Source organism: Spermophilus citellus (assembly GCF_964194105.1).
Source record: "Spermophilus citellus genome assembly, chromosome: 6".
Taxonomy (NCBI): domain Eukaryota; kingdom Metazoa; phylum Chordata; class Mammalia; order Rodentia; family Sciuridae; genus Spermophilus; species Spermophilus citellus.
Genome location: NC_138187.1, coordinates 110,354,269 through 110,382,138, shown reverse-complemented (window position 1 = coordinate 110,382,138; position 27,870 = coordinate 110,354,269). Strand labels below are relative to the sequence as shown.

The following is a 27,870-nucleotide window of genomic DNA, read 5'->3' as shown; positions in this document are numbered from 1 at the left end:
GCATGCCTGTAATCCCAGCAGCTGGGGAGGTTGAGGCATGAGGATTGGGATTTCAAAGCTAGCCTCAGCAACTTTGGGAGGCCCTAAGTGTATTAGTGAAACCCTTTCTTTAAATAAATATAAAAAAGGGCTGAGGGTGTGGCTCAATGGTTGGAAAGTCCCCCTACCCCCTTCAATCTCTGCTACCAAACTTTGAACTCATGATCCTCAGCCTGTCTGACTCGGCCTCCCAAGCTGCTGGGATTACAAGCATGGGCCACCACACCTGGCCTAGAATTCACTTTTAAAACCTCTAACTGCTTGCATTTCCAGTAAATTAGATTTTATTTAGAAGTGCTTCTGCTACTGCACACAATTGCTGGTTAATCTTATGTTTTTAAAATTCTTTTAGATTTTTAAATTTTTGTTTGTACCTAGGAAGTAAAACAGTTTGCAGGGTTTTAAACCAGCCAACATCCTTGTTATAAACTTTCATGAGACATTGTTTTCCCACTTGTGTATCTATAAATAAAAGAATGTGTAGTATTCTTGTATTACTTAAATTTAGGGAACCTGCAATTTTAAGCAATGTAATAAAATTAAAGTATAATACTAATTTGTATAACTTGTCCACTTGTATTGTGGACATACTCTAGAAAAATTACTGTTTTTTTTTTTTTGTCCCCCCAACTTTAAATAAAAATCCAGATGATGCTGTGCAGTTGTCAAGGTTATGCTACAACTACCCTGTAATTCAGAACTACTACACCAATCGTCGACAGAAGTGTGAGCGTTTATCAAGGTATAGTATATCCAGACCTTCAAAACACAGTTTAGAAATTACATCTAGGGGATCTTGGGCTGTGTGGCTCAGCAGTAGAGCGCTTGCCTTGCACATGTGAAGCACTGGGTTTGATCCTCAGCACTGCATAAAAATAAACAAAATAAATATATTGTATCCATCTATAATTAAAAAAAAAAGATACAGAATTACTTCTATGAAAAATCAGACTTTCTCAGAACAAAGTACATCATGCTGTACAATGATTAAATGTGTGGAATTCTCAGTAAGTAAATGTTAGAATGTTGGTGGTATTTCTAATTTATTTGTATCATTTGCCTTGACTTGCTGGCTATACCTTTATTTTACTCTTAAGTCTATTACCATTATGAGAAGGTTTTATAAGCATTTTTAAAAAATGAAAAAAAGGGGCTGGGGATGTGGCTCAAGTTGTAGTGTGCTCGTTTAGCATGCGTGAGGCACTGGGTTCGATTCTCAGTACCACATAAAAATAAAATAAAGATATGTGTCCACCTAAAACTAAAAAATAAATATTAAAAAAATAAACTTGAAAAGCCTTGTTGTTTCTAAAGAGAAATATGAATGTAATAGTAGAACAAAGTAAAGTTTAGAGCATTGGCCCTATCTCTGGAACTAAATAACCTTTCTACCTCAAGTTGGAATGACAATTTTAGAGCTGCAGACAACATTTATAGCAGTGATTGATTCTACCTTTGTTAGCTCAGAATCACCAGGGAGGTTAAAAAGTTGAGCAAACTGTAATTCTTATGCATGCTAAACTTTGCATACCAGTGCTTTAGAATAACTAATTTCCAATAATGAACATGGCTTTGGGAGAATGATTGGGCATATTTAAATTTTGTTAATTTAAAGATCTTTTATTTCCTAAGTATGCTTTTGGACAAGTTTGCTATAGTTTGTGATTCTGTTTGTCTTGTAAATTACAATATCAACATAAAATATGTGCAGGGCTCCTAGTATAAAGCCTGACTCAAGAAAATTTCAATGAAGTAGAAATTGCTGCTGTTGTTAATTAATATTAAATTAGGAAATGGGGACAGGTCTCCAAATCATATTTTACGTGCTCAATAATAAATTTTGGGGTGAAGTTATAACCAAAGATAAAAGAATAGCTGTGGTGATGAAATGGAAACCATTTTACTTTGAACTGCGGTAGTTTTACTACATTAAGCTACTATACTGTATGGTACTTTGCTCAATATGGTGAAAAGTAGAATAGTTCCAGACATTTTACTATTTAGAACGCATTCTTTCCTAGGACTTGACCTTGCTGAATTTGAGGCAACTTAAGTGTTATGTGACCAATGCTCCTTTATTTCTGTAGTTCTTATGATGCTAAAATGAGATCCAATTTTTACCTCTCTTGTTTCTTTGATAGCTAGTATTTTAAAGAGCTGGTGCTTGTTTTTTGATACCAGTAATTAGCACTAATATCTAATATGTTTCTCATATTACAGAGGGAAGTGGAACCCTGATTGTTTGATGATTGATGGATTGGTTTCTCAGTTAGGAGATCAAGTTGAGAAATTGTGGAAACGAGATGAAGGAGGCACAGGAAAATATCCTCCTGCTAGTCTACATGTAGGTTTACAGTAATTGCTATCACTTACTGAATCTTTGAAAGTTCTAGAGAGAGGAGACGTGTTTAACTATGTTTTTCATACCTGCCACAAACTAGGGAAAAGAAGGAGCACAAATAAATGAGTATGTTAGTGAGTGAATGGATGAATATAAGATCAACTGAAGTTTTTTTTTTCCCCATTTCTTTTATAGGCACTACTAGACATATATTTATTAGACAACATTGCTGAAGTAAACAAACACTCTATTGTATCCTTTATAATAGTAGTAATCTTATAGTAGATTATAGTAATAATATATAATGCAGTCTCACTTTCATGCTTAGATTTTTTAAATTTTTATTTTCTTAAAATAAGTTGTCTTCATCCAGGACCTCTTGGTTGGATTAGGAGGGCCTACGATCAACCTAAAATTATATGCAAAATTATTTGTTGTTCTAGGGATATGATTCTTGGTTTTTATCAGATTCTCAAATGTGTCTAGGAGCCAGACACTGTAGTACAATATGCCTGAAATCCCAGTGATTCATAGGTGAAGGCAGAAGGATGGCAAGTTCAAGTGAGGCCAGCCTGGCAACTTAGCAAGACCTTGTCCCACAATAAAAAATTAGAAGGGATGGGATGTAGCTCAGTGGCAGTGCTCTGCTGGAGTTCAGTGCCCACTATCAATAAAAGCAACCAGCCAAAAAAACTGTCTCTAGGGATATGTGGGTGTTAGCTTTTATCAGATTCTCAAATGTATCTAAAACTCAAAAACTACTATTCTAGGGCCAGTTGGGGTGGGGGTTTAGCTAAGGGGTAGAGTACTTGCTTCCTAAGCACAAATCCCTGGGTTGGACCCCAGGAATGGAAAGAAAAAAAGCCAAATAACTGCTCTAGAATTTTGCTGGCAAGTAGTTTTTAATGGGGTTAACTTACGTACTGAAAATAAACATATTGTAAGTTAATAAGATAATAGGCATTGTTTGAACTCATATGTTTTTGTGGTAATGTAAGTTTCTTAAAATATCTTGCTTCATTATAATTAATAAAGATTCACAATGTGTTTTTTTTTTTTCTTTAGCTACTGACTTTTGCCCAATAAATGACTGGGCTTACAGCTGGGTTTGTTTGTTGTTTTTTAGTAAACTACTTCCTTTTATTTTGCATATTTATATTCTAAGCATCTTTCTCCATCTTACAGCTCTGCTTTTTAAATTCTCTAAACAAGTTTTTAAGTTTGTTTCTGTATAGAGAAAAGTATGCTTTAGCTCATCTCCTTTGTCATAACAAAATAGAGAATAAATGAAACATAGGATACCGGCTGTATCCACATTTGATACAACTCTACTCCCAGTATGATAGTGAACATCTGTAATCCCTGCCACTTAGGAAGCTGATACAGGAAGATCACAAGTTTGAGTCCAGCCTTGGCAACTTACTGAGACCCTGTCTGAAAATAAAAAGAGCTTGTGAAATAGCTCAGTGGTAGAATGGTTATCTAGCATGTAAGAGGCCCTGGGTTGAGTCTGCAGTATCATTGACTGATTTATTTTTTTCTTCTTCTTAGCTTTATTGAGGTAAAATTGAAGTATGATAAAATGCACATATTTGAAGTATGCAGTTTGATCAGTTTTGACATGTGTGTAAGCAATATAATCAATATAAAAAGCATTTCCATTACTTTTTTTTAATTTGATGAAACAGTGCATGATTTATTACATTAGAAATTAATTACCTTAAGATATATAGAATCCCACTTCTACATGTTAGCTACTTCAAAATTAAATGGTACACTTATAAATATCACATAGATAAAGAAGAAAGCACAACAAAAGTAAATATAAAGTGCTTTGGATTAAGTGATAATAAAAGCTTAAAATATCAGGGATGAAACAGTACTCGTTTATAACATAAAGTACTTTTATCAGAAAGAAGCTAAATTAACAAATGATTTTCAAATTAGATAGTAGGCAGGAAAAAAATTAGAGTAGTAACAGAAACATGAAATTGAAGAAATTTTGTGAGAACACAAAAATTAATATCAATGGAAAGGGAGCTATCAAAATAACACTACAGATGCTAAAAATATTAAGATAATATCACAATTGTGTGCCAACATGTGATAACTTACATAACATGGTTTATGTTAGAGAATGATCTGTGTGCTGCAAGAAGAAAGTATATTTTGTTCTTTGTCCTTAATCCTTTTTTTAAAAGACCATTTATTTGTTACTTGATATTATGTATTCCTTTCCAAACAAAACGGATACTCCCATTGAGTCTTTTCCAACTGCCTTTGCCATTTCTTGGGGTCAAATTAAACTTATTCAAGGATTTTGGCTGATTGATCATAATGACTTTGAGGTAAGTCACTTAATGTAAGCTTTCCTAAATTACTAGAATTTCAGAAAGCATACCTGACTAGATTAAATTTGATATTAAAGATCATAGTGTATTTCTAGAGGTAATTTAAGGAGAATTCACTTTAATCAATGCTTTCACCAAGCACTACCTTATGCAATAAAAATACAAGGATAAAACTTCAAAAACTTAAGTTAATGTCTAAAGAAGGAAACAAATGAGAATTATTGATAATACAAATACTATGATATGTTAGAGATATGTTTGGAGTGTTTAATGAACCATAGAAGGCAAGATTTATCATCCATGTATGAAACAGATAGTGGAAAGATTTTATATATGACTTATTGAGGTCTGGAAGATATAAGGCTTTTGTTAAAACTTATATGTTAAAGTAATTCCTTTTATCTTACAGTTAAACTGATTTTATATCTTGATTCCGCCCCCCCAAACTGGCTTTTAATATTGCTTGTCTTTTTAAGATTGACTTCTTTGTCTAAATGCAAAGGATTGTATTTATATTTTACAATTTCGTGTCATTTTTGCAGAGTGGGTTGGACCTTCTGTTTCACCCAGCTACTGCAAAACCTCTGTCATGGCAACATTCAAAGATTATTCAAGCCTTTATGAGTCAGGGAGAGTATAGACAAGCTCTCAGATACATTCAGACAATGAAGCCAACAGTGTCCAGTGGTAGTGATGTTATCCTTCACCTCACTGTTTTGCTTTTTAATAGGTAAGTACATCTTTTGCAAGTATAGACTCTTGAACATGTACGTTAATAATATGAAATTGAGGAATAGATAGTAACAATATCTAGTATTTTTACTTTGGTTGCATTCCCTAAAATATCTTATGCCTCTTGATTTTTCAGTGTTAAGAAAAACTTATACAATGCCTAGTGCCAAACTGAGATTTACAATTATCTGTAAATGCTGTGATTATATAATTGTACTTAAAATGGCTGAAAATGTTTTAATATTTCAAGCCTGAAAATACTAATCTTCTCTTTTGAGATTTACCCTATGCTAGATGGAAAGATGTTACAATATTTTTGAGCTACTTTAACTTACATAAGTGATAGTGTACTCTTTGGACTCGAATAGACTTGAATTTAACCTTACTTGTACCACTTTCTAAAATATGGTCAAAAGCTGTTTTTTTCAGCTAGATATAGTTGTGCATACCTGTAATCCTAGCCAATCCAGAGGCTGAAGCAAGAGGATTGCAAGTTTGAATTTACCTTAGGAAACTTTACCAGATCCTTTCTGAAAACAAAGTTGTTTTAAAACTTTGAGAATATAGCTCAGTGGTAAAATGCCTCTGGGGTTCAGTCCCTAGTATCAAGCATAAACAAATAAAAAAGGCAGTTTATCTTTCCTGAGGCTGTTTCCTCATTTGTAACATGGGTTAATAAAGTCCACCTTGAGGTAATTTAAATTGTAATGGCAAAAGCACTATTACAGTTGTCTGCAGAAGTTGTAAATCATTAATAAGTGGTGGTAATGGTCAATCAATCATTATTGTCATTTCTTGAACTTATCCTAAGTCCAGGACCTCAACCTCTTCCTATTAAGATCATCAGTCTTTTTTCCACAACTTATTCTGGTAATCTCTTGATTTTGTGAGGTACATTTGTGGATGCATATCATCATCATCATAATTCTGGCTTGGCTGTTGTGCTTGCAAGTTAATCATTATGCACTGTACAATGATAAACATGAGGTTAAAAAAAGGTTTTAGATGGTCAGCTTTTAAAATTGTTTACTTGGTCTTCATATCATAATGGTGCAATAGAACTGAAAAATGTTTTATAGGTGTAATCATTTTCTTCATTCTTTTCCTCTACCTTCTGTGGGTTTATTTTACCTAACTGTTTAACTCAATTTGAATGATTAGCTTACCTAGTTTTTAGGTTTTTTCCTTAACTGATTTTAAAAGGCACATTCATTTTCTATACATTACTTTAAATTCCCAGTATGAGTTTTTTTCTTCTTCCTATTAGTTATTCAGACATTTTAATTTGTAAATGCTGGGATTAAAAATTACATGTTGTATGGGCACAGTGGCAAAAATGAGGTCCTAAGCAACTCAGTGAGACTCTGTCTCTAAATAAAATACAAAATAGGACTAGGGATGTTAAATCTTTGTGTCCTCAATGACTTTTCCTGGTCTCTTCAATAAGTTACTGAAAAAAGCATGGTAAGTTGCCTACTCTGAAGTGGGTGGGATCTGTCAGTTCCTTGCAAAACTACCAACTTTTTGTGATATTAATATTAGCTATATCAGCATTTTAAATCATTTTTTCTTTTAATGACTTTAGCCTTTTATTATTTTTGGTGGCACTGGATGAAATGCAACCTTGTTAGTACAGTTACTGTACTCTACTGAGCTATATCCTTGTTGTGACCTTTTATTATACCTTTAGTATACCTTTAGTATGTGTTACTGTTGATGCATCTGCATCTTTCGAAGTCTTCTTTTACTCGGGCAACTGGAAATGAGTGATTCCTTTTTTGCCTATTTGGAATTTCTTTTCTCATTGTGGTTTTTGCTATGTATTTTAAAAGATTATTTACATTCACTTTAGTATCTTATCACAGGAGTTTTTCAGGCTAGCTTTTCTGCCATATTGCCAAGACCCCCCCCCCCCCACACACACACACATTGTTTACCGAAATGACTTTTCTATATCTGTTAACTGCTAACACCCTAAACTATCTTTTCATCAATCAAAAAAATTTCTTACTGCTCTTCATATTTTTATCACTTTCTACCATAAGAAGCAAAATAATAGAATTAGGGCACTTCTTTGTAAGTGCTAGCAATAGAGTTTTTGAAGTTGGAGAATATTTGATGAATTATAAAATTATAAAAATATTTTATCTTACTATCCTTCTAGTTAGGTATATCTGCTAAATTTAGGAATAATGTCAAATATGTGTTTATTCATTTTAAAATTTGTCCAAGGACTAAGGAAGAAAAGATAAGCATGTGGAGTGTTTCAATATTTATGAAGTATAAAATAGTAACACAAGTGACTTTCTAGCTTTTCTCTTGAATTCAATCATTGTTAACAACTTCAAGTTCATTCTTCTGAGATTTTCTGAACAAAATACCAGAAGAATGAATTTAGCAAAAATACCCTTGTGAAATATGCTTTTTGAACTTAGTTTTAGAGTTCATTTCATAACAATATATAAAGAGCTTCCTTGCTTTTAAGTGTTGCATAGTTATTCGTTTTGTAGATAGATGTACAATTTAATGTAGTTCCTGTTAATGAACTTTTAGATATTTTTGCTATTCTAAGTAATGCTATAATGAGTAGCTATACATTTTTCACACGCTCGGATTTATTTTGGAGAACGAAATTCTAGTGGTAGAATAACTTAGTCAAAGTATATTTGCAGTTGCAATTTTGAGAGCTAAGGCAAATTGCCCTCCATGAGGGTTTATGCCATTTTGATCCAAGGCCCTTATTGCCTGTACTCTACCTTTATCAGATACTTGATGTCTTTTTCATAAGGAGCTATTTATTATGTGACTTGCCCATTTAAATTCTTTGCCTCTTTTACTGTGTTTGAATTTTTCCTAATTGATTTATTATTCATTACTGAAATTAACCTTGTGAGATTTTCAGTTACTCTTTAGTTTGCTGTTTCCTTTGGTGGGGGGATTACTGAGGATTGAACCCGGGGGCTTTAACCACGGAGCCCTTTTTTTATATTTTATTTAGAGATGGGGTCTTGCTGAGTTACTTAGGGCCTTACAAAGTTGCTGAGGCTGGGTTGCCTCAGCCTCCCAAGCTGCTGGGATTACAGGTGTGTGCCACCATGCCTGGTTATAATTTACCTTTTCACAGTGGTTTGCTTATAATGGATTTTGCTGTCCTGAAAATAATGATTATCATGTTCTGTCTTCTCCAGTTTTTTTAAAAAAATTTTCTCATGGTTTCTACTACCACTTATTGCTTTGTTTTTATTTAAGGTATTGATTCATCTGAAATTTCTTTTGCTACAAGCATTGTTTCAAAATGATTATAGGGGGCTGGAGATATAGTTTAAATATAGAACAATTACCTGGCACACACAAAGTTCTATGTAAGTTCCTAGAACTGCAATAAAATTAAAAAATTAAAAATTAAAAATAAACCAGGCATGGTGGTGCATGCCTATAATCTTAGTAACTTGGTGTGATACCCTGTCATTGTCTCAATATAAAAAAAAGCTGGGAATGTAGCTCAGTGGTAAAGTGCCCATGTTCAATCCTCAAGAATAAACATTTTAACATATAGACGAGTATAATTAAGTTTTCATGAACACATCTGAAATAAAATTTAACAAATACCAAAATTTTGTGTTATTTCTTTATTTCTCCATATTTGGTTTTTAAAATTAATACTGATCTGTTCATTTCATCCTGTTTGCTTTTCTTTCTACAAAAAGGTTCTGTGTTCTGCTCATTTTAATGTTTCTAGATTTTAATTGAGTGGTAATTTTTCTACATTTTTTTTCTGCACACATTTTTTTTCCCTTGCACACATGTCTGCAGACACCCATCCCTCTTCTTTACTCAAGCTGTAATGACCACAATGTCATGCCTGTTTTGATAGAAGGGAATACAAGGCAATTTCATAAGTGAATTTTAGAGATTTTACATCTTTGAATTGTTGGTCTTTATAAAGTCTATGGAATATGTTGAGTATTATCTACTCTTAGTGTTATTAGTAATAACATTAACACATAGCCCTGACCTTCCAACAGCAGGTGTCATTTGCTTTGCTGAGTAACTTTGTGTCCACAGGAAGTCTGGGTCAGTGCTGCCAAATTTTCCTTAGATTCTTTAATTTATTACTGCTCATTATAAATACTAATTGCTGTAACTTTTATGTTACCTACTTGCCATGAAATGAGTGTTTTTATTCTGCTCCCTTTCTCCCATGAAAGGTACAACAGAAATTTAACTGCCAGTTTAATCATTATCAATGTTCATATATATCTGTATTCTCATGTCCTTGAATACGTAAACGTTTATAGGTTTTATTTATTGGTTATTTTTTTTTCTTTTTTGTAGCACCAGGATTGAACCCATGACCACATCCTAGGCAAGATGTTGTATATCTTTATGTATTTTTGATGGCATTTATATAGATGATATTCTTTGCAGTGGGATTATTGTTTCATATCCTGCATGTAATTTAAATTCTAATAGATAAACTCAGATGAACTTCCAAGATAAGAGTATTGGTGCATTTTCAATTGGACATTTTTCTAAAGGTCACAGAATCCCTGTCTTGATTTAGGGAGAGACCTATGTAAGAAACACTGTTTTAAAATTATCTCATTACTCAAAGAAGGACATTTCATTGTCTCTGCTTGTGGTCTGTGACTGTTAAATTTGAATTCAGTTCTTTAAGCGGATCTTGCTCTGGATTAGCCCAAATCAACTACTTATGAGCTGTAACTTTCATCTGCCATGAATAAAATATGCTTGTTACCACCTGTAGACCTTTATTCATTTTCTTATCCATTCTTCTGTCAAATATCACTACCTTAAAAGCCTGATATTTTGCTATCATTACATCAGTCTTTAATTTCTATCCAGGCCTGCTCACTCTTTTGTTTTATTGTGAAGTTCTATTTTGTTTTTCTATTGTTTTATACTTGAACAATACAGAGCAGCATAATATTAAATCTTTTATTAGCAATATTCATTATGCAACATATTTTTAAAAATCTTTATAAATTGCAGTACAAAATTATCTTTGAGATTGTATAGGTAGATGAATTTTGAACATTTTAAATAGCCTTTCAAAAACTAAACTTGGATAATTATTGATTTTAGGTGCCTGGTTGAGGCCTGGAGTTTATTGCGACAACATTCTAATAAAGTGAATGCAGAGGAATTACTGAAGCATGCCTATGAAGTCTGCCAGGAAATAGGCTTAATGGAAGATTTATTGAAATTACCATTTACAAACACTGAACAGGTAATCATTTAACAGTGTAATTTTATCACAAATTCAAGATAAATTGATAGTTTACAAATCCATTCTGTTCTTCTAGGAGTGTTTGGTGAAATTTTTGCAGTCCAGTGCCAGTGTTCAGAATCATGAATACCTTTTAGTTCACCATTTGCAGCGTGCCAATTATATTCCTGCTTTGAAGCTGAACCAGACTTTGAAGATTAATCTTATGGTATGATTAAAGTTGTTTCTTTGTGTGGGACAAGGGAATAAGGAACTGAAGACTTTCTTGGTTGATTTGATTCATAAGAACTTGCAGTGTTTGTATATGTTGTGCCTTTTATTGTCATAACTTGGAGAAAGTTCTTCTTGTCTATTGGCATATTATTACTTGCCTCTTTTTTTTTAATCTCCCTCTACTGTCTCCTCCCTAATTCTTCTATATTTATATATGCCATTTATGCCCTGACACCTGCCCACAGTCTTGTCATACTAACCACTCAGGAAAAATGAGAGGAAGGGGTGGAGACAGCAGCAGAAGTTACTTAATGCAGAGAGTATTGGATTTCAAAGGTTGAAACTGATTCTTAATTTGCTGTGTTTAGGACATGCTCTGAGCCTTTGTTTCCTCATGTGTAAACCAATAATATTTTCTAATGAAGTTATTATGAGAGGGCTCAGAGATTTATGAAGTAGCAGGTTGACTGACTCATGTAAATGTTTAATAAATGATAACCACTGTTTTTAATAGTTGTGAAGGAGCAATGTTTGTTAGTAGACATTTTTAATTGATGTAAGCAATTAAGTTTGTGTGTAAAATCTTCAGTTTGGAAAAATATAGGTAGGAGGAAGAAAATATAATATGATTATATTTTAACTGGTAAATACAATTTTGATATATTCAATAGAATGATCGGGATCCTCGTTTGCGGGAGAGATCAGTGGCTCGAAATTCTATATTAGAGCAATATGGGAAAATCCTTCCTAGAGTCCAGAGAAAATTAGCCATGGAAAGAGCTAAGCCTTACCATCTGTCAACATCATCAGTTTTTCGAGAATGTAAGATTTCATTGAAGAATGTCATAAACTCTCAGGCTATTAAAATATTGAATGATTAAAAATATTAAAAATATTGAATGATTGCTTCTCTGAAACTCTCATTACTTTAAATATTGCTCACTTTTACTAATACTTTCATCACAGTCATGTTTTTTTGTTTTTTTTTTACTGACTACTCTGTTCCATGAAATGTAGGGTTTTCTGGGAAGTTTTTTACAATTTGTTTCCTACTTTAACGCAGAATGAAAATCTTGTATTTTAGTTGAAGACATGTGCCCAACTTTTAGTTAAATAATTTTATACCATATCCCAAATTGTTAAATTTCAGTATAGCTGTAGTTTAAACCAAATATAATTTAAACTTTATTATGACTTCCATGTTGTCCATTCTTTGATATTAATTACATTATTAAAATCCTGTTTGTTAGAGAATCAATTAAATCCTACATTCTTCATTTTACAGTTTCTAGACCCAAACCATTGTCAGCATTTCCAAAGAAAGCCATGACAGGAACAGTGTTATCAAGATCCACTTTCATCAATAATGTGTTATCTAGAATTGGAGAGGTGTGGACAAGCAGTGATCCTGGAAATAGCGTCTCACTTTATAATAAGTATGTTTTTTTAATACCTTTTTTTAAAAATACGTATTTTTTTTAGTTGTTGATGGACTTTTATTTTATTCATTTATTTTTATGTGGTGCTGAGAATTAAACCCAGTGCCTCACACATGTAAGGCAAGCGCTCTACCACTCAGCCCCAGCCCCTTTCTTATATTTTTTAAGGTCATGCTACTTGCAGTTTTTCCTGGACACCAGAAGTATTTATCACAATCTACCCTAATTATTATAGTGTTTATTATTAGCATATGTAAAGAGGAAAAGCATTTTTATTACAAGAAGAATGTTTTACTTTCAGTTAGAGTGGTGTATTTAGGGGCTGGGGCTGGGGTTGTGGTTTAGTGGTAGTGCGCTTGCCTAGGCAATGGGTTCTATTCTTAGCACTGCATATAAACAAATAAAATAAAGGTTATTGACAACTAAAAAAAGTTTAAGGGGCTGGGTTGTGTCTCAGAGTTAGATCACTTGCCTGGCATGCGTGAGGCACTGGGTTCGATCCTCAGCACCACATAAAAATAAAAGATATTGTGTCCACCTATATCTAAAATAAATATTTAAAAAACATTTTTAAAAAGGCAGTGTGTTTATTGTAGGTATTGCAAAGTAAGAAATGAAAGTCCTTTCCTATTCCATCTAATTTTGCTTTAAAGCTTTTTTTTAATCAATGCAACATGATGCATAATCAGAAGTTAAATTTTTATTTTCTTTGTAGTCCTAAAATAGAAGAAGCATCTCCTATAGTATATTCTTTCCCACATCTACAACTGCCTGAGGCATTTGTTGGAACACCCATTTCAAAAGCATCACAGAGGATTTCTAGGTGAGAATTCCTTAAAGACACAATGTTAGGCATTAATTACAACAGTAATGTTTAATGTATGGTTTCTTTAAAATTTGGACAGTAGTGTGGTGATTTTAAAATCAATTTCTCATTTTGGACATCTTAGTGAAAAGTATTCTTTACTATAACTTTGGAGTAAAGTAAAATGTTAGGCTTTTTTTTTTCCCCCTCTGATATTATCTTCTTGTTAGATGACCAAATTGTTTTTGTAATTATTAACTAATCTCAGTTGGTTTATATTGAAGCTTTCTCCTGTACAGCAGAGACTACTTGATGTCTCATACAACTTCAGATGCAGTAATACTATATCAGTAATATGATATTACAAATATAAATAAATTCAGTGTTTCACATCTAAATGAAATTGTGATTATAATTGTATTTAGCAACATCAGATAGTTGAAAAATATTCATAACTGGCAATATGATTCAGTGGGAGAGTGCTTGCCTAGTAAACATGAAGCACTGGGATTAATCCCTATTACCGCAAAAAAAGAAAAATGCTCTTGAGGTTACTGTAAACCTTTTCAAATGGCTAACTACAAAAATACTTGGTGCGAGCAAGTGTGCAAAGCACTTTGAACTGTTGTGCATTGCTGCTGGTAGGAACATAAAACTCTGGCAATTTCTTTCAACATACATTTTTTTTCCCTTATGACTCAGCAGCCCCACTCCTACTTGTTTACCCAAGGAAAATTTTTAAAAAATAGTGAATAAAATGAAAAGTGTCAAGAGTGTCGATCAATGTTTCTGAGTTCAATCCCTGGTAACAAGGAAAAAAGAATTTTTTTTTCCTTCATACTCTTCTTAGAGAATAACTTAATCTTGTATAAGAATTTTGTGCCACGCATGGTGATACATGCCTGTAATCACACTGACCTTTGAGGCTGAGGATCAGAAGTTCAAAGCCAGCCTCAGCAACTTGGCAAGACCCTGTCTCAAAATAAAAAGGACTGGTGATGTAGCTTAATAGCAGTAAAGCACTCCTGGCTTTAATCCCTAATATACCACTAAACCACCCAAAGAATTTTGTCATTTGTCATACAGACCTTGCTTTTGAGAAGCAGTCTTACCTAAATAGGCAAGATGTAAATATTAACAGTGTAAATATTAACAGTGCAGAGCTTTTAACATAATATTGGAAAAGTTAAAAAGTAAGCAATGTGTTTACAAGTACAGAATTTAAATACAAATTAGAAAGAAACGAAGATAGAGAAAGAAATGTCTAGATTAGATATTCATGTTTTGGTAGAAATCTCAAGGCTGTGACTGGTACAGAATAACAGGTACAAAGACCTTGTAATGAAAATGCTTTCATTTCTGCACTGGGTAATAGGTTGATTCTTAAAGCACCCATGATCTGTGTGGATCTACCACCCTGATAGTGAAAATCCCTTTGGAATCTGAAGGATAGAATGCAGGAGAAGACAAAGCAACTGGGATTTTTAAAAAACTTTCTGGGCAACAGAACAAGCTGTTCTTCTTTGGTTATTCTCAGCTGATCCACACTGGCATCTGGGAGAAATAAAAAAAATAACTGTTTTTATTATAGAAAATACAGACATAAAATAGACTATTGGGGGGGCTGGGGTTGTGGCTCAGTGGTAGAGCACTTGCCTGGCACGTGTGAGGCCTTGGGTTCGAGTGTCAGCCCCATTTACAACTATATTATGACCTGAAAATAGTTTTCTGTAAGTTTTTAAGCTTATTTGGACTGTGTATGTGTAATACAAATCATGAATGAAATCAATTTTATCATTTGATGTAAACTAGGTCTGGGACATTATGGAAAACTTTTTGAGATTATTTTGTCAACAAACTTTTTTTTAAGGGAGAGAGAGAGAGAGAGAATTTTTTTAATATTCATTTATATTTTTTTAGTTTTCGGGGGACACAACATCTTTATTTATATGTGGTACTGAGGATCGAACCCAGGCCGCACGCATGCTAGGCGAGCACACCACCGCTTGAGCCACATTCCCAGCTCAACAAACTTTTTTTAATTAACTCTTTTTGGGGGGTGGGTGTTAGTCTAGATTTTAATGCTGTCATATCCTAAGTGTTGATAAAGATGAATTTTAGCACATGGATTGCTAGGGATGCCTTATCCTGTGTATTGTCAATCTTTAGCAGTTAATCTTCATGGCAAATAAATGCCTGGCTGATAATGGAAGTTATTTACAACTGGTAAAAGGGAAAGAGAACTGTAGGCATGGTGATACATAACCAGTCCTAACAAATGGGGAGGTTAAGACAGGAAGAGTACAAGTTTGAGGACAGCCCTAGGTAACTTAAATGAGACTCTGTCTCAAAATAAAAAGAGGGTGATGTAGCTTAACGGTGAAGTTCTGGGTTAAATCCCCACTACTGAAAAATATTGTGATCAGCGGACAACTAGAATTCTTTGTTCTTAAATTGTTTCTAAAATTCCTAATTATTTTTTTGCTACTGAAATAGTTTTCTGACTTTTTAAAAATTAATGGTTGCTAAGTGTGTTTACGTGTTTTTATGGTATTTATTAGTGAATATATAAATCTTAACAATAACATTAAATATTAAAATTCTTTTGTTTCATCAGAATAATTTAGTTAATAATATACCAGGATTCTTCTATTCATAAGTATGTTCTGATTACAGATTACTAGATTTGGTTATTCATCCTATCCCCCGACCTTCTCAACCTTTGGGGTTTATTCAGCAAAGCCCCACAAGATCTCCGTTATGCCTACTATCCAGTTCTTTGCCATTTGGTTCACAGTCAAAAGAATCACATCAGAATACCTCCAAGTCTGCAGAATTGCATTTACTTGCGACTCCTCTTGTAGTTAAGGTTAGTATTATGTCCCTAGCATTCATAGTAAAGCAAGAGTGTTCTTAGTTTCAAATAGCACAGAGAAAATAAGCTATTTGTAACTGAATAGTCAATAGCTGTTTTTCACTTTAATTTTCATGGCTGTCTTTCCAAAATACTTGCTGTACTTTTGCATCTTCTTAAACTGGGTTGATTAAATTTAATAATAATGATCACATTGTCTTGAATATTTATTAATATTCCTATTTAATAATAATGATCACAGTGTCTTGAATATTATACAAGGCTCTGAATGGTTATTATAAATTGGCCTTTGTCCTTTTCAAAATAATTTTAAGCTTTTGATTTTTATATATGTTGATATAATTTTGCTGATACTATGCACTTATTTTTTCCTTCTGTTAAATAATTTTTAGTTTTTACATTTTTTTTTTTAATATTTATTTATTTATTTTAGTTATGGGCGGACACAACATCTTTGTTGGTATGTGGTGCTGAGGATCGAACCCGGGCCGCACGCATGACAGGCGAGCGCGCTACCGCTTGAGCCACATCCCCAGCCCTAGTTTTTACATTTTTAAGAAATTTTTCTGACCATGAACTATTCCTACTCCTAGTTTATTAGTGTCTAAATAACCTTTTCCTCCCTCCTTTCTGATAAATTATTATTGAGAAAATGACAAAACTAAACTTGTGATAACTTGTAACAATAATCTTTTCATTTTCAAAGTATTTTCATATATGTTATCTCCTTGCTCCTTGTTCAGTATTCTATATTGAATCCTAGAAGCTTTCTTTTTGTTGTTGTTTCTGGGTTCTCTTTCTAGAGATCAGTAAAGCTAGAAAATTCTTATTTTTCAAATTGAATGAAAGATAACTAAGTGCTATTTCTAAAATAGTTATTAAAAGAAGGTTGATAGGATTTTTAGGTTCCTGACACAATCCAGTATTGTATTTCTAATCTTTTCATCTGTCCAAAAATAAAAACTGGTTTGTATTTTCTCCAGCTAAGTTCAAAAAAATTCAAGTGAAATTATATTAGGGAATGATTTTGTTCGTCTTGCCAAAAGAGTATTTAGTTATAATAATCTTATAATGTGTCTAACAGCACTCATTAGTGGGATTCGGTAATCTGGTTACTGGGTCTTTAGTGGATAAATTAAGTGAAGGAATTATTTCTACTAAATTAAGTGCTAATTTTGAATTATATGTATTCATTATTACTAAATCTAATAAGTAATTAATACTTGTATGGATTTTTTTCCCTAAGACATAAAAAAAAGTTTAGATTAGTTTTGTGTTCAGTACACACAGTTCTCTCTTTAATGTAAGACTTTGTTTCTTAAATTTATCTTACTAATTGGCATTGTATTTTTTATGGATACAATTTAAGTTTTATAGCCTTAAATATAGAAAGCACTGATAGAATTTTTTTTTCTTCCAATCAATCTGAAATAAAAATTTCTACTTATGTGTTTATTGAAAATGAGACTATAACCACAATTGTCACTCAAATGCCCGAGTAAATACTTACGTAAATGCCTTTTATAAACACTAATGGAATTCCATTTGCTCTTTGTTTTAGAAAGCTAAAAGTTTGGTTATGTCAGTTGCTTCTTCTGGATTTGCGGAGTTTACTCCTCAATCTATCTTAAGGTCTGGCCTTCGAACACCTTTAGCAACTCCCTCTACATCACCTGGAAGGTCTCTTACTCCTCCTCTGCGAGTTAAAGAAACTAAAATTTCATTCATGGAAGAAGAAATGAACACAAAATGGACTACTGCAGTAAGTTTGATTATAATAGGGAAAAAAGACTCAAAGATTGTATTAGCTCTTACAAGTAAAAAGTGTGATAAATCAATTTAAATAACCTCACTATGGATTTTTATATGCAATTTTATAGATTGACTTAAACTTACAAAACAGTTCTGAAGGAAACATGAGGGCAATGGCTAAGCCTCTTACAGATGAAAAAACAAAATTGGGCTTAAAAGTACCAAGTGAATTACATATATTGGTGGCAGAAATGGCACTAGAATTCAGACCTCCTAAGTCTTAGTCTGTGGGCTTTTTTAAAAAGTTTTGTTTATTCTGTGTAGTACTTCTTAAGTTCCTATTTGGTTGTTAACAGCCTGCAGATAACAGTAACCCAGAAGCATTTATCACTGCATCTTTTCATAAATGTGGAGTTCCAGCAGAAAATGAATGGCCAAAGAGCAAAGAGGAAACCATACCTTTTCATGTAAATAGCTCAGAAAAGGACCCTCAAGAAATGGATACAGGGTCACTGGACGCATCTTCACAAAGTTTGGAGAAACTAGATGTGAGCAAAGAAAGCAATGCTTCAACCAGATCAGACCAGACCACCTTAGAATATCAAGATGCACCATCACCAGAAGAGTTTGAAGATATTTTCTTATCCTCCCAGTCAGGAGAGTCTTCCACTGAACTAAATACTAATTTAACTGAGCAAATCAAGAAAGATGAAGATAAAGATGTGTTTGAGTCACAAGTAATTCCTCCAGATGAGGAAAAACAGATGGGTAAGAACTCATTTCCACATATTAAAAATTGCCATTGATAGGGCTGGGGATATGGCTCAAGTAGTAGCACACTCGCCTGGCATTCATGAGGCACTGGGTTTGATCCTCAGCACCACATAAAAAATAAAATAAAGATATTGTGTCCACCTAAAGCTAAAAAATATATTTTAAAAAATTGCCATTGATATTCCTTAAAAAATTCTTCTTTAGTGCATTATAGTAAAACCATTGAGGTTTTCAATTTAGTCTCCAAAATTCTCCCTCCCCCTTTCCTCCCTCTGCTTTCCTGATCTTGTATGTATTATTATTTTTAAAATTTTGTCCATTATTCATAAAGGTTAATTCATTGGGGTATATTTATAAACGTACATAAGAAAGTTTGGTCAGATGCCACCATTTCTCCCTTTTTCATATCCCTTCTGCTTTCTCCTCAACCTTAATAAATTTTGTAATAGGTTTCTTTTCACCATAAGGAAAGCGTGAAGATCAAGATTAAATAATATATGTGCATGGTGTCAAAATCTTTTTCAGTTATAAGTATTGCTTACATTGTTCCATAAGTATATATAAGCTTTGAAGGGAGAGAAACTTAGTATGCTTTTTAATCTGGCCATGAAATTTGGAAAAGAATACTAATGTTTAAGGATGGAAATGCAAGGTTCAGCAAGCTGATTTAGAGAATATTCCCATAAATAATGGATGTAATAATAACTTTACAGAATAGATTGTTGCTGCAATTTTTAACTTAGCAGTCTTGATTTACGAAAATTCTACTCACAGAGCAGGATATTTGCTCTGTATTCCATCCTTACTGCCAAAACAATCACAGAACAATCAAGATAAATGTCCAAAGGCCCATGAAGTGAGTCCAATGACGTTTGGATTGTGATGTCTCTGTTACATATTATTAATTTCTCTGTTAAATTCAGGAGTCTGCTGAAGTAGTGTATGTCTAGAGATAAACATTGCTTTTTTTTTTTTCTGTGTCATAATTCCATTAAAATGTTTAAATGATAAATATTAGAATAGAATGTTCATAGAAGAGCCAGGTATGGTAAATACCTGTAGTCCCAGCTATTTGGGAGGCTGAAGCCAGGAGTATTGCAAATTTGAGCCTCGCCCAGACAACTTAATTAGACCCTCTCTCAAAATACATTTTTTTAAAAAGGGCTTAGGAATGCACCTCTGTGGTAAAATGCTTGCCTAGCATGCATGAAGCCCTGGTTTCCATTCCCAGGACCATAATTAAAAAAAAAAAAAAAGAATGTACATAAGAATTTTATCTTAATGGATTGTTTCTACCCTATTGGGCAGTCCCAAGTAGAAATCCATATGTGTGTGTGTGTGTGTGTGTGTTGGAGTCAGAATTATAGAAGACATACTCTAGATTAAAATAGACTAAATTTGCATCCTTGTTCAACTACTTTCTAAGTATGCTTGGTGATCTGGGATAAACAGTGTTAACATTATGCTTTAGTTTTTCTGATATACCTCTTTGAATATTTTGGATTAAGTGAATTGATATATGTAGAACATTTGCAATAAATTGTACTTGTTCAGCCAAAGGTAAAAAGTTGGAGGTTAAGGGAGGCTCTTTGACTCAGAATTAGTAAAAGGAACTGCTGACAATCTGATACCAAGGAAATAAACACAAAAGAACAAAAAAGCAGGCCTAGCAACTTCTTAAACAGTAATAGTTCAAGACCTTTGCAATTATAAAACATTTAGCTTAAATGATATTTTTACCTGTATGATTTGTAGACACTTTGAAAGTTGCAGAGGAGTCCCTTTCAGGATCAAATAACTTAAGCTCCACTGAAGGAACCAAAGCATCACTTTGTGTGCCATCAATCCATGAAGGGTAAGTTTATGAAGACAGTTTCAAATATTTTTCCAAAGAAGTTTAATGAAATTATGAACCCATAGCAAAATATTCTTCATGTATTAGAGATCATTTAGATTTTTGACATTCCTATCTTGAATAATTGCCTGTATTCCTAGTTGTTCAGTTTTATAGTTGTGTTATTTAGTTACCATGAAATAAATCTTAATACTACTAGACATTTCTATAATATAGAGACCTAGTGAATTGAGGCATATTAATATTCTTTGACTCTTTCTGTTGAAGACCAAAAGTTCATTCACAACTATGGTATTATTCCATGTGCTTCCTTTTTTTAGTAGTTTCAGGATGATTAGGCACAGGACTCCTGTAAAACCAGAGTGGAACATAGGGGAGATGGCCGAGAGAAATTTTTTTCCTTACAATCATACAATAGTCACTCAAGTTTTTTGATAACTAATTAAAATATTATGCTGTCAAATAATTTCATTGACAGAAAAGGCCATGCATTAGGTGATATTCATAGTGCTTGCTATTCAAAACAGGATCTGGTAAAATGGTACCAGTTCCCATACAGTTTATCATCTATTATAAGAAGCTTATATTAGAATGTAAATCAGTGTGCTGCTTCCTTTATTGAAAGTCAACTGAACTGATCCATATGAAGTAATTAGTTCACCTGGCAAAAGCTCTTTTCCTTCATTTCACGACTAAAGACAAGATTGCATGTCAACACTTGTAGTAGTGCTGTTGTAGAGGATACAAAAAAGTGGCAGCTTCAATTATTAAGAGGTAGTAAAGGTTATTTAGTAAAATAACTCATCTGAAATGTGATAATTTAAAACACTGCTCTAGAAGTAAATAAATAATGAGCAACTTCACAAACCATCTGCAACATTCAGGAACACAATAGTCACCTGATAGGTCAAACTTGGTCACCTACTTCATTTCTGAGAAAACATCACATTTGATGGCTGGAATTTACCCAGACCTTTAGTGGAAATGTGGAATAAAGGATTATCCAATTATTTTATTGTTTTAGTGTTTTTTAAACTTTAATGAAAACAAATGTTATTTATTACAATGGATTTGATAGGTAATTGCATCAATCATAAGACAAAGCATTCACATGAGAAAAGGTTTCATTGAGAAACTAGGTGAATATTCAACATCTTGGCAGAGCTCTAGTTCCTTTCTAAATATATGTTTAATATTTTGTGGTGATTTATTGTTCTCTTATCCTTGCTACAAGCATTGTGGTTGAGGAAGTCTTATATCCATGTGTACATACTTCAAATACATTATTCTCTATTTTAAAAATCAGCCTAATTGGGTTTTAGGGAAGGCTGTCAGCATATTCTGAAACTTGTTTTTATCATGTGTGTTAATACAGGTTTCAATGGTCTCCCATTATAAGTCTTTTTACCCTGTTTTTCCAATTTTAAAATATTGAACCTGATCCTACTGTGTATGTAGGAAATGTTCCATAATACTTGACAGGCTTATTTGAAGAACATGGCCACGATTATTAAAAAAATCAGCCAAAGTGTAATTTATACTGACACGCATTTCAATAGATTTATTTGTACTCTGATGTCATGTCATTGTCACTGAAAAAGTAAAATAATAGAAAGTAGGAAAACCAAGTATAGCATTATTTGTTTATAAATTCACTTGCATATTTTATAATATTCAAAATGAGTTTGGTGATTTCTTTGAATCTTGATTTTCATCAGCAGAATAACAGAGGCAGTAGGACAAAGCAGGTAGAGAAGGTGGGATATTTATACATGCTAAAGTATACATTTCTATTTCTAAAGGAAAATCCTCACCCCAAAGTCCAAGATACCAGTGTTGGATAAAGGATCAATGTCTGTTGAAGCCTACAACTCTACGATTAGAGCAGACAACAATGAATGTATGTTATTTCATTTTATTTCTTTTTTTTTTTTTAAAGTTTTTTTTTTTAATTTTTTATTGATTATTTAAAGCATTACATAGCTCATGATATATCATCTTTCATACATTAGACTCAAATTGTGTTTTGAACTCCCATTTTCACCCCAAATATAGATTGCAGAATCACATCTGTTACATATTCACATTTTTACATAATGCCATATTAGTGTCTGTTGTATTCTGCTACCTTTCCTAACCCCTACTATCCCCCCCCTCCCCTCCCCTCCCATCTTCCCTCTCTATCTCCCCTGCTGTTGTTCAATTCTCTCCCTTTTTTTTTTCCCTCCCCCTTGCCCCTCATAGCCTCTTATAATTTTATGTATCCTTGAAGGTCTCCTACCATTTCCATATGCTTTCCCTTCTCTCTCCGTTTCTCTCCCCCCATTCATCTTTGTTTACTGTAGTCTTTTCCACATGCTCTTCCTTCCTGTTCTGTTCTTAGTTGTTCTCTTTATATCAAAGCAGACATTTGGCATTTGTTTTTTAGGGCTTGGCTAGCTTCACTTAGCATAATCTGCTCTAATGCCATCCATTTCCCTGCAAATTCTATGATTTTGTCATTTCTTAGTGCTGCATAATATTCCATTGTGTATAGATGCCACATTTTTTTTATCCATTCATCTATTGAAGGGCATCTAGGTTGGTTCCACAGTCTAGCTATTGTGAATTGTGCCGCTATAATCATTGATGCAGCCGTATCCCTATAGTGCGCTCTTTTAAGGTCCTCAGGGAATAGTCCGAGAAGTGCAATAGCTGGGTCAAATGGTGGTTCCATTCCCAGCTTTCCCAGGAATCTCCATACTGCTTTCCAAATTGGCCGCACCATTTTGCAGCCCCACCAGCAGTGTACAAGTGTACCTTTTTCCCCACATCCCCGCCAACACTTGTTGTTGTTTGACTTCATAATGGCTGCCAATCTTACTGGAGTGAGATGGTATCTTAGGGTGGTTTTGATTTGCATTTCTCTGATTGCTAGAGATGGTGAGCATTTTTTCATGAACTTGTTGATTGATTGTATGTCCTCCTCTGAGAAGTGTCTGTTGAGGTCCTTGGCCCATTTGTTAATTGGGTTATTTGTTATCTTATTGTTTAATTTTTTGAGTTCTTTGTACATTCTGGATATTAGGGCTCTATCGGAGGTGTGGGGGGTAAAGATTTGTTCCCAGGATGTAGGCTCTCTATTTACCTCTTTTATTGTTTCTCTTGCTGAGAAAAAACTTTTTAGTTTAAGTAAGTCCCATTTGTTTATTCTGGTTGTTAACTCTTGGGCTATGGGTGTCCTATTAAGGAATTTGGAGCCCGACCCCACAATTTGTAGATCGTAGCCAACTTTTTCTTCTATCAGACGCAGTGTCTCTGATTTGATATCTAGCTCCCTGATCCATTTTGAGTTAATTTTTGTGGATGGCGAGAGAAAGGGATTCAATTTCATTTTGTTGCATATGGATTTCCAATTTTCCCAGCACCATTTGTTGAAGATGCTATCCTTCCTCCATTGCATGCTTTTAGCCCCTTTATCAAATATAAGATAGTTGTAACTTTGTGGATTAGTCTCTGTGTCTTCTATTCTGTACCATTGGTCCACCCGCCTGTTTTGGTACCAGTACCATGCTGTTTTTGTTACTATTGCTTTGTAGTACAGTTTGACCTCTGGTATCGCTATACCTCCAGATTCACACTTCCTGCTTAGAATTGCTTTTGCTATTCTGGGTCTTTTGTTTTTCCATATGAATTTCATGATTGCTTTGTCTATTTCTACAAGAAATGCCGTTGGTATTTTGATTGGCATCGCATTAAACCTATAGAGGACTTTGGGTAATATCGCCATTTTGATGATGTTAGTTCTGCCTATCCATGAACAGGGTACATTTTTCCATCTTCTGAGATCTTCTTCTATCTCTCTCTTTAGGGTTCTGTAGTTTTCATTGTATAAATCTTTCACCTCTTTTGTTAGGTTGATACCCAAGTATCTTATTTTCTTTGAGGATATTGTGAATGGAGTGGTTTTCCTTATTTCCATTTCAGAAGTTTTGTTGCTGATATATAGGAATGCCTTTGATTTATGCATGTTGATTTTATAACCTGCCACTTTGCTGAATTCATTTATTAACTCTAGCAGCTTCTTTGTAGACTCTTTTGGGTCTGTTAAGTATATTATCATGTCATCCGCAAATAGCGATAGTTTAATTTCTTCTTTTCCTATTTTTATGCCTTTAATTTCTTTTGTCTGTCTAATTGCTCTGGCTAGTACTTCGAGAACTAAATTGAATAGAAGTGGTGATAGAGTGCATCCCTGTCTTGTTCCAGATTTTAGAGGGAATGCCTTCAATTTTTCTCCATTCAGAATGATGCTAGCCTGAGGCTTAGCATAGATAGCTTTTACAATGTTGAGGTAAGTTCCTGTTATCCCTAGTTTTTCTAGTGTTTTGAACATAAAGGGATGCTGTACTTTGTCAAATGCTTTTTCTGCATCCATCGAGATGATCATGTGGTTCTTGTCTTTAAGTCTATTGATGTGGTGGATAGCATTTATTGATTTCCGTATATTGAACCATCCTTGCATCCCAGGAATGAATCCTACTTGATCATGGTGCACAAGTTTTCTGATATGTTTTTGTATTCGATTCGCCAGAATTTTATTGAGAATTTTTGCATCCAAGTTCATTAGAGATATTGGTCTGTAGTTTTCTTTCTTTGAAGTATCTTTGTCTGGTTTTGGGATCAAAGTGATGTTGGCCTCATAGAATGAATTTGGAAGAGCTCCTTCTTTTTCTATTTCTTGAAATAGCTTGAAAAGTATTGGTATTAATTCTTCTTTGAAGGTTTTGTAGAACTCCGCTGTATACCCATCTGGTCCAGGGCTTTTCTTAGTTGGTAGTCTTTTGATGGCTTCTTCTATTTCTTCTTTTGTTATTGGTCTGTTTAAATTGTGTGTGTCTTCCTGTCTCAATCTGGGCAATTCATATGCCTTAAGAAATTTATCGATATCTTCGTTATCTTCTATTTTATTGGAATATAGGGTTTCAAAATACTTTCTAATTATCTTCTGTATTTCTGTAGTGTCTGTTGTGATATTGCCTTTTTCATCCCGTATGTTAGTAATTTGAGTTCTCTCTCTTCTTCTTTTCGTTAGCGTGGCTAAGGGCTTGTCTATCTTATTTATTTTTTCAAAGAACCAACTTTTAGTTTTATCTATTTTTTCAATGGTTTCTTTTGTTTCAATTTCATTGATTTCTGCTCTAATTTTAATTATTTCTTGTCTTCTACTACATTTGCTGTTGTTTTGCTCTTCCTTTTCTAGATTTTTGAGGTGATGTGTGAGTTCATTTATTTGTTGGTTTTTTCTTTTTTTGAGGTAAGAACTCCAAGAAATGAATTTCCCTCTTAAAACTGCTTTCATTGTGTCCCATAAATTCCGGTATGTTGTGTCTGTGTTATCATTTGACTCTAAGAATTTTTTCATCTCCTCCTTTATGTCTTCTATAACCCATTGATCATTCAATAACATATTGTTCATTTTCCATGTGATGTAGGATTTTTCCTTCCTTCTTTTATCATTGATTTCCAATTTCATTCCATTATGGTCAGATATGGTGCATGGTATTATCTCCACGCCTTTATATTTACTAAGAGTTGTCTTATGGCATAATATATGGTCTATCTTTGAGTAGGATCCATGTGCTGCTGAGAAGAACGTGTATCCACTTGATGATGGTTGATATATTCTATATATGTCGGTTAAGTCTAGGTTATTGATTGTGCTGTTGAGTTTTATAGTTTCTTTATTCAGTTTTTGTCTAGAGGATCTGTCTAATGGCGAGAGCGGTGTGTTGAAGTCACCCATAATTATTGTGTTGTGGTCTATTTGACTCTTGAACTTGAGGAGAGTTTGTTTTATGAACGTTGCAGCTCCATTGTTGGGTGCATACAAATTGATGATTGTTATGTCTTGTTGGTGGATGGTTCCTTTTAACAGTATATAGTGACCTTCTTTGTCCTTCTTGATTAACTTAGGTTTGAAGTTGATTTTATTCGATATGAGTATGGCCACTCCTGCTTGCTTCCGAGGGCCATGTGAGTGGTATGATTTTTCCCAACCTTTTACCTTCAGCCTGTGTATGTCTTTTCCTATCATATGAGTCTCCTGAAGGCAGCATATTGTTGGATTTGTTTTTTTGATCCAGTTTACTAGCCTATGTCTCTTGATTGGTGAGTTTAGGCCATTAACATTTAAGGTTACAATTGAGATATGATTTGTATTTCCAGTCATGCTTCTTTATTTATTTATTTTAGTTTGGTTAGTTTTGCTTTTTGGTTATTTTCCTCCCCCTTTACTGAGATACTTCCTGCTGTTAGTTTTGGGCACTATTTTTCACATCCTCTTCTTGTAGTGTTTTGTTCAAAATGCTTTGCAGAGCTGGTTTTCTTGCTGCAAATTCTTTTAGCTTTTGTTTATCGTGAAAGATTTTAATTTCATTGTCAAATTTGAAGCTCAATTTTGCTGGATATAGTATTCTTGGTTGGAATCCATTATTTCTTGTCGCGTCTACCCGCCAGCAGGAATGACGACAACAACAGGATTCTTCTTTAACACGCTTTATTGGGAGCATCCATTAGGTATAGATGAGAGGAAAGACCCCGAGCCCGAAAAAACCACCCCTTATATACTTCAACTGCGGCCCTGCTCGTACACCATTGGACAAAGAGCGCATAGCAACACAGCAGCAGCCAATAGAATGATAGACCCAGCACTTGCACACAAGGCAAGAGACCCACAGTTCCCCCTTTTTAGTTTTGTTCAAGCCATTTGAAATTCTCCCGATCCAGGAAGTGTCCTCATGATGACCCCTCCGATCAAGGGTGGCATTCAAAGGCCAAACAAGGAAGTCACCTTTCTGAGTGCAATGGGCAACATTTACCCTTCAGAGTGCAAAGGCTGTCTTCCTAAGACATGGAAGCCTTCCAAGGTGCAATGACAACAAGGTCACTTGGTGTGCAAAGGCCATCCACATCAAAACAGGGGTTTTAGGATTTTGCCAAGCTGGCTAGCCAAATTTGTGGGGAGGCCCCAGGTTCCAGTGCAGCAAGTGCCTGAACTACCTTGACTCTATCACTCTGCTGCGTGCGTCGCATACGACAAATCATCCAAAGGCATAAGACAAGGCCACAAAGAAGCATAGCACTAAATAACCCAACCCCTACCCACTCTTTAAAGTAGGAAAATATAGAAGAAGCCCAGGAGGCGAAGTCTGCAACAGAAAGAGGTTCCACGTGTGTTCCATTTAAGTTGGCAATCTGAGACAGCAGTTCTTAAGTGAGTCGCTCTCCTTCCTGGGTCCAGTTTCCCTGTAAAAATCTAGACAATCTATTACTCTGTTCCATGGAAGCAGTCATATTGTAATATAAAGGAGTAACACACACATACTTATAATGAGATACACATCCTAACTGAGTAATTTTATAAACTTCCTCTACTTGTTCTTGTATTATATCTACTCTTTG

The 27,870-nt window shown here is 34.0% G+C and overlaps 1 protein-coding gene across 3 annotated transcripts in view; it reads left to right on the top strand.

Annotated features, from left to right (window-relative positions):
- The window catches only part of AHCTF1 (AT-hook containing transcription factor 1), a gene marked incomplete at its 5' end in the record, with an annotated part of 75,552 nt that overhangs the window by 31,077 nt on the left and 16,605 nt on the right, over nucleotides 1–27,870 (top strand). For all 3 annotated transcript variants that reach the window (XM_081297654.1, XM_081297653.1, XM_081297652.1), the window contains 15 exons: nucleotides 688–781; nucleotides 2,260–2,383; nucleotides 2,576–2,632; nucleotides 4,582–4,728; nucleotides 5,274–5,461; nucleotides 10,570–10,714; nucleotides 10,791–10,922; nucleotides 11,599–11,749; nucleotides 12,213–12,363; nucleotides 13,082–13,189; nucleotides 15,848–16,040; nucleotides 17,608–17,808; nucleotides 18,155–18,566; nucleotides 20,328–20,427; nucleotides 22,230–22,327. In XM_081297654.1, the coding sequence (XP_081153780.1) occupies nucleotides 688–781; nucleotides 2,260–2,383; nucleotides 2,576–2,632; nucleotides 4,582–4,728; nucleotides 5,274–5,461; nucleotides 10,570–10,714; nucleotides 10,791–10,922; nucleotides 11,599–11,749; nucleotides 12,213–12,363; nucleotides 13,082–13,189; nucleotides 15,848–16,040; nucleotides 17,608–17,808; nucleotides 18,155–18,566; nucleotides 20,328–20,427; nucleotides 22,230–22,327 (2,301 nt within the window). The remainder of the gene's footprint in view (nucleotides 1–687; nucleotides 782–2,259; nucleotides 2,384–2,575; nucleotides 2,633–4,581; nucleotides 4,729–5,273; nucleotides 5,462–10,569; nucleotides 10,715–10,790; nucleotides 10,923–11,598; nucleotides 11,750–12,212; nucleotides 12,364–13,081; nucleotides 13,190–15,847; nucleotides 16,041–17,607; nucleotides 17,809–18,154; nucleotides 18,567–20,327; nucleotides 20,428–22,229; nucleotides 22,328–27,870) is intronic.